The sequence below is a fragment of the Sinocyclocheilus grahami genome, unplaced genomic scaffold (assembly GCF_001515645.1).
Source record: "Sinocyclocheilus grahami isolate Dianchi unplaced genomic scaffold, SAMN03320097.WGS_v1.1 scaffold3614.1, whole genome shotgun sequence".
Classification (NCBI taxonomy): domain Eukaryota; kingdom Metazoa; phylum Chordata; class Actinopteri; order Cypriniformes; family Cyprinidae; genus Sinocyclocheilus; species Sinocyclocheilus grahami.
The window spans coordinates 9245-16139 of NW_015508707.1; the positions used below are offsets into that span (position 1 = coordinate 9245).

Sequence of the window (6895 nt, forward strand, 5' to 3'; positions counted from 1 at the left end):
ACGTTCCTTCTGATATCATCTTAAAGTATCACAAGTCTGTTCCTAAATTTTTTTTGTTTATACCATTTTTACCTGTATTTTTCAAATGTGTTTCAAACTCTCCCCTCGTCAGCCAACATCAGGGAATCTCAATATGTAGTGGCACACAATTGGGCCACTTTCCGTGTTTTTGTTTGGTGCTACTAGTTGCTCAGATGTTACACACTTCACCTATAAGTGCTACTCAACGGTTATGTTGTTCATGTACACTTGCTGTTAGTCAGTTGTGGGAGTAAATTAAGAAAATTTATTTTTTGTTTGAGAAAAAAACATGGGGGACATTGTTGTGAGTATTAGTAAATGTGCTGATATTCTGATTTGTTAGTCAACTTATATATACACCATTTTCTTTTTGGGTAATTTTACAAGATAATATTCAAAGATTCTATTAATCTCAAATATTTTATATCCATTATTAAATTTAATAATTATCTTTAATGTATATTCTATATTTTTAAATTGCATTGAATTCTGTAGAATATACATTTTTCTTGTTATGCTAGAAAATATTCTAAATAGTTTAAATATTGGAATATTTCATCCGCTACTTTTTTATTTATAAATGATTTATTGGTCAGAAGATGTGGAATCTCAGGTATTTGTAATGTCTAGTTCTAAGTGTGTCTCTCTGTCTTTCTCAGGCTTTGGATTACTGCCACAGTATGGGAATTATGCACAGAGATGTGAAGCCACACAACGTAATGATCGACCATGAACACAGAAAGGTACTGCCCATTCATTTACTCATGTCAGCAATTGTGTTACGCCATCTCACTCTGCAAGTCTGATGAGTAATGATGAATATTGATGAGCTCGCTTACATGCACCAATCAAGAATCAGAGTTTGCTGTAGTAAAAGAAAAGGATTGTTTGATGCTGTGACGCCAAGCACATTTGCGCAAGATCGAATTTAAAAGTCTACAAATTGCATGCTCTGCGTCAACACTGACGCTGATGTGAGATGTTGAGCAAATCACACAAATCATGATCATGAATTATTAATTAATCCCCCTTTGACTGAATTCACATTTGAATCTTGTCTGTTCGTGTGCGTTTTGTGTTTTAGCTGCGTCTGATAGACTGGGGCTTAGCAGAGTTTTATCACCCTAGTCAGGAGTACAACGTCAGGGTGGCGTCTCGATATTTCAAAGGACCTGAACTGCTGGTGGACTATCAGGTGAGAATGACACGAGAAACTAGATGCAGGGATACGAACAGTTTTTGCTTGGTTTGTTGCTTGAGCATCAAAAGCATCTGTTCAAGCATCTGTTAAATAAACATGCACATACAGAAGCAGTGCAACATTTAGTTGTTTGGCAAGTTTGTGGCTCTTTTGAAGCTCATGTTGCTTTTGTCCCACAGATGTATGACTACAGTTTAGACATGTGGAGCTTAGGCTGCATGTTGGCGAGTATGATCTTTCGGAAAGAGCCTTTTTTCCATGGACATGACAACTATGATCAGGTGAGACGTGCTGCTTTTAGGCCTTTTCAAATATTCATTGTTGCCATGCTGTTTTATAGTGACCAATTTTGTGGCTGAATCACAATTCGCATACTATTCATCTAATAAAATGTAAGATCAGAATTTATTGGTCTCCAATCGTAGCATGTAAGAGAATGTGCTTTGATGGTGTTATTTTTTAGTTTTAAGTGCTAATATTTCCCACAATCCCTTGTACTGATAAAAAGGAAGGTTGATAATGGCTTGCTGATTGCTTGTTGTAGTTTGTTCCAATGTCCTAATGCCTGTCTTCATAAATTCATAAAAAATAAATGTATAAAAAGTTCAGTACTTAATTAGCAATTTGGACATGGAGCTTATTTTCTGTAGCAATCCAAAAGCCCATGGAAAGATCCTATTGGGCTTTTGTGGAGGGAACCAGGAGGATGCTAATTTCTGGGTCATGACTGCAGCGCTCTGTTCAGCTGGTTTGATCTGTCGAGTGGTGACTGCTGCCCTCTGCTGTTTTTAACCAATTCTGTCTCTCTTTCCAGCTTGTACGGATTGCCAAAGTTCTGGGCACAGAGGACCTCTACGACTACATCGACAAATACAACATTGAGCTCGACCCACGGTTCAATGACATTTTGGGAAGGTACGTTGAGATATGGGATTGTTTTTATGCATGTAATACTATTTAACTACAATTTAGATTTGTATCTCTTTCATTCGTCTTCTCTTTCTCCAGACATTCCCGGAAAAGGTGGGAACGGTTTGTCCACAGTGAGAACCAGCACCTGGTCAGTACCGAAGCTCTGGACTTCCTGGACAAACTGTTGCGCTATGACCACCAAGCTCGTCTCACCGCGCGTGAGGCCATGGAGCACCCTTATTTCTGTGAGTGTCTGCTCTCTGGCATTTTATTCATATAAACTTGAACATCACTGCGGTTCGAACCATAATGTGTTTATTTTATAGAACAGTGTGTGTGCTTTCTTGTAAAACGCACCCTATTGTTTGTGATGAAATTAGTGTAAAGGTGTTCAGCAAGGATGAAAAGGTGTGTAGAGGCCTATGAAATATTTTTATATTTGACAAATTCCTTATATTTTTTTCCTGTTGTAATTTTTCAGGATTCTGTTTGTTTGTTTTTTTTAAACCATGGCTAATTAATTGGAATCCTAAAACTTGTACAATTTAACAACAGTTGATGAAATAGTTTTAGGGCCTTTATTTGTTCCCAAATTCAGTTTGATATTCACCAAATTCTGTGTGTTAATGTTTAATGTCTAATCAGGTGAATCCATGAAACTTAAATTTGATAATTTAACTTTAAACTTTAATTACAATTTTTATGTAATATATGATTTAATAAAAAAACATTGGAATTTAAGTGAAAGAATAAATCATTAACAATTTAATAGTTCTAAAAAATTTGTTCTTTTTATTTTGCAAACAAAGTGCTGCACAACAAAAAGGAAGAAAGTTGTGATATTCCTCCGTGTTTTAACAAGTTTGTTATGAAATATATATATATTACTTTGAGATGTACAGTAGTACTATCTTTTTGTCACAATTTCTTCAAGGTAAACCGAAATTTTATTTTGAGAGGTTGCTGTTGAGACTCAGTTTCTGTGTTTATATGATATGATGGTAGTTTTTATCAAATTAAACGGTGAAATGCTCTTAAAAATTATTATTTTTTAATTCATCCAAAATTTGTTAAATTCTGTGACATTCTCTGTTGTACTGGGAGTTCCGTTCTCATGACTGGATTTTGTGATTCTATCCGCATTTTCTATATCGCAGAAATCATAGGGCCCTTGGTGTGCACCATCTTTCAGTCGGAACTAAAGTGGTGGTCATGTGGAAGCTGGATTTTCTTAATTTTTTTTTTTTTTGCACTTTTGAAATAGAAGTTTAATGTGCTGTACTGATTATGCTTCAATGTTCAACATGAATTTCATGACTGTGTTCATGTCTCGTCATGTATCAGATCCCATTGTGAAGGACCAGGCGAGGATGGGTTCCACCTCAGGACTGTCCACTGGCTCCACTCCAGTCAGCACGTCCAGTATGATCACAGGTCAGTTTCTGAGTGAACTTTCATTTGGTTGAGCTCACAAATTCTGACAAAGCATTGTGTCTGTTTTCCTGTAGGAGGCATCACATCCATGTCCTCGTCCCAGCCGATGGCCAACATCGCAGGTTCTCCTGTCATCTCCTCTCCCAGTGCTCTAGCCACACAGGTTACTGCAGCCACTGGTGCCCAGCCCTGAACAGACTCACTCATGCTCTCTCTGCCCATGGCCACATTTTTATGTTGAGTGTAAACAAACGAAAGAGAGACTAAATTAGGTTTCTTTTTTTTTTTTTTTCCTTTTCTTTTTCCATACAATAATTATATATTGAAGCTCGGACACACAGCAGACAGTTGTTATGTTGTGTCAGTGTCCGGCAGTCTTTCCTGATGATGGTGTCTATATAGAAGCCACTACAGTAGAAATTTAGAAAAATGGATAATAAAATTTATTTTATATGTCCCTACGTTGGCTTCCGTTTGTTAATTGAACAATTGTTGATATTTTACAGGTTAGGGGAATTACATTTTAAGTTGAAATGTATTGCAGCTATAATTCATAGACAAATATCAAGGTGCAAGAACCTTCTTTACATGCATTTAGCAGATGCTTTTATCCAAAGTAATTTTATTGTAAATTAACAACAACAAAAACATTTAATTTCAACAAATTTACCAAAAATGCAGATGCCCCCATCTTGGAAACTCTGGGCGTAAAGAAAGTGTTAAAAGCGGAAACTTGCATTTTTGCAACTTCGATCATAATGTAAAATAGTAAGTCTTACATTTAATACAAAGCATTTGCTGAACCTAGCCAAGATTATCTTGTATAGTAATCCAGTTTGGCCTAATACGCATCAAAACGTGAAGAATATCGGGGGGAAAGTATTAAATACACTTCATTCTTCAAAATGTGTCTTTGTATTCCAATGAAGTTGGTTCTGAATAATGGTGAGTAAATTACAATTTTTTTTGAATGTGAGAAAGATCTATTGAGGAGTGATGAATTAAACAGCTGCAGCAGCTTCACACACAAATCTTTTCTCTTCAAAACAGTAAGCATCCATCCAGAAATCCGTCTCTCCGCCTGGATGACCCAGACCAGCACAATCTTCACCGTCCGGATGAAATTTAGTCCAGTTATCAGGCTCACTGGTTTCATTCTCTCGTTTCATCCAGAATCGGCAGAAAGAAAAAAACAAAACGCTTCTGTTTAAGTAAAGACCTGCTAATTACCTTCATTTATAGCTAGTTTTAATGCAAAGGATTTATTGTCAAGATTAATGAAGATCTTACTCTACTGAATTGTTAACTGGCTGGTTATTCACCCAAACCCAGTGACCCTCGGTGTCCACATCATTAAGACCAATCCAGTGAGTCTCTTCAACATTAGAGGTAACAAAATCCTGATGGAGAAAAGAATAAAAATACATTTCCTGATATAATGCACATAAGGCTTAGAGCACAGCAATGTATAGCCTAAAATTTTAAGTCAATGTAAAATCAAAATGATCAATTATTTGTTGGTTTTAGAATGATTCTTCAAGGAATGTTATTCTAAATTAATAATTCTTTATTCTTTAGTAATCATTAGGCAACAATTTCATTCAAATGTAACTGCTGAAATTACTTTCTTAGGTGATATCACGCATCTAATTGAATACTTTTGATGTATTTGTTCCCCTCCTGCCATTTACTGTCAGTGAGCAAGCCGTGCCTTGTGGTGGAATAAGATGCTAACCTTTACCCAATCTGCCGAGACTTGATTGCTAAAATGTCATTAGTGGACTTAAAAATGTCTTAATATGTGACCCTGGAGCACAAAACCAGTCTTAATTCGCTGGGATATATTTGTAGCAATAGCCAAAAATACATTGTATTGGTCAAAATTATTGATTTTTCTTTTATGCCAAAAATCATTAGAACATTAAATAAAGATCATGTTCCATAAAGATATTTTGTAAATGTCCTACTGTAAATATATCAAAACTTAATTTTTGATTAGTAATATGCATTGCCAAGAACTTCATTTGGACAATTTAAAGGTGTTTTTCTCAATATTTAGATTTTTTTGCACCCTCAGATTCCATATTTTCAAATAATTGTATCTTGGCCAAATATTGTCCTAGCCTAACAAACCATACATCAATGGGAAGCTTATTTATTCAGCTTTGAGGTGATGTATAAATCTCAATTTCTAAAAATGTACCCTTATGACTGGTTTTGTGCTCTAGGGTGACATATAGAGAAAGTATATAATTTTGATTTGTTTCAATGTGAGCTAAATTTAACTGTAGAATATGAAATCTGATCTCAGAAGGCCTTAAGTGTTTAACTAGTAAACACACCTGCTCTGCTGTTTATGATCACTAGATGTCCTCCTAGAGTCACACAGTGATCTCGACTCTGTGTCCAGTTCATCTTGACTTTAGAGTAGTAGTAACACTTTCCTCCAGAATGAATCCAGTGGATGGCACAAAGTGCACAACCTGTACTGTCTTTTGTAAAAGAGGTAGTGATGATTTAATTATTCATAATTTCACACTACGTCTTTATTTTTGAGATTTTGTTTGTGTGTGTGAAAGGTCTTTTAGCATTGCACAAGGCTCAGATCATAAAACTTACGGTTTAATCTGCTCAGCTTTTCAAGTGTCGTCTTATGCTGGTTGCGGAGCACATCAAACTCTTCTTTGTAATCTGCATGACAAGGCCAAAAAAAAGAAGAAAAGAAACGCAATCAAGATGAAATGATCCAATGATCCATTCTTCAGACCATGGTTTTAAATAATAATAAAAAACAGACAAAATGATTCTGTACTGGATCATGAAATATATTTTACTCACTTGTGCCATTAGTTTTCTTGGCAGACGGCTGCACTGAAACTCTGACATCTGATTAAAAACAGAACATAAGCAGAAGCAGTGATGGCACACCATATATTATATAATAATCTATTTGAGTTATACTCACACAGTATCCCCAGAATACAGAGACCTCCAAGAGCAAAAACCAGACAGACAGCAAAAACAATCAGAAGAACTTTAGTCCGTTTAGGCGGACAAACCTCTCTCTCACTTTCTTGCTCTTCAGTGGCGTTACCTGTGGTAGAAATTTGATGAGATGAAGGAAATTATTTCTGAGTTCTTGAAGCAGTGCGGAATTTATGTCAGGAGCTATTCATGAATTTACATTTGCTTCATTTCTTAATTTTTTATTATTTTTTTTTGGTAAATCAAAAAGTTCAACACATGTAACACTTTGTGTCCTAAGAACACAGTTAAAATTTTCACTTAAAATCTACTTTTATCACATAATTGACTTGTCTGAATGTT

At 35.5% G+C, this 6895-nt stretch overlaps 2 protein-coding genes across 2 annotated transcripts in view; one reads left to right on the forward strand and one right to left on the reverse strand.

Annotated features, from left to right (window-relative positions):
* Window positions 1-659: 659 nt before the first annotated feature.
* On the forward strand, window positions 660-3998 carry LOC107576382 (casein kinase II subunit alpha-like). Its single transcript, XM_016262570.1, has 7 exons — window positions 660-764; window positions 1106-1216; window positions 1402-1503; window positions 2037-2137; window positions 2231-2379; window positions 3479-3568; window positions 3643-3998. The coding sequence occupies exons 1-7, from the start codon at window positions 702-704 to the stop codon at window positions 3759-3761; spliced, it is 735 nt and encodes a 244-aa protein (XP_016118056.1). The 5' UTR covers window positions 660-701; the 3' UTR covers window positions 3762-3998.
* Window positions 3999-4216: 218 nt separating this feature from the next.
* The window catches only part of LOC107576381 (CD209 antigen-like protein E), a gene marked incomplete at its 5' end in the record, with an annotated part of 4595 nt that continues 1916 nt past the window's right edge, over window positions 4217-6895 (reverse strand). The window contains 6 exons of the mRNA XM_016262569.1: window positions 4217-4771; window positions 4859-4973; window positions 5911-6060; window positions 6188-6259; window positions 6407-6454; window positions 6534-6662. Of these exons, the coding sequence (XP_016118055.1) occupies window positions 4570-4771; window positions 4859-4973; window positions 5911-6060; window positions 6188-6259; window positions 6407-6454; window positions 6534-6662 (716 nt within the window). The remainder of the gene's footprint in view (window positions 4772-4858; window positions 4974-5910; window positions 6061-6187; window positions 6260-6406; window positions 6455-6533; window positions 6663-6895) is intronic.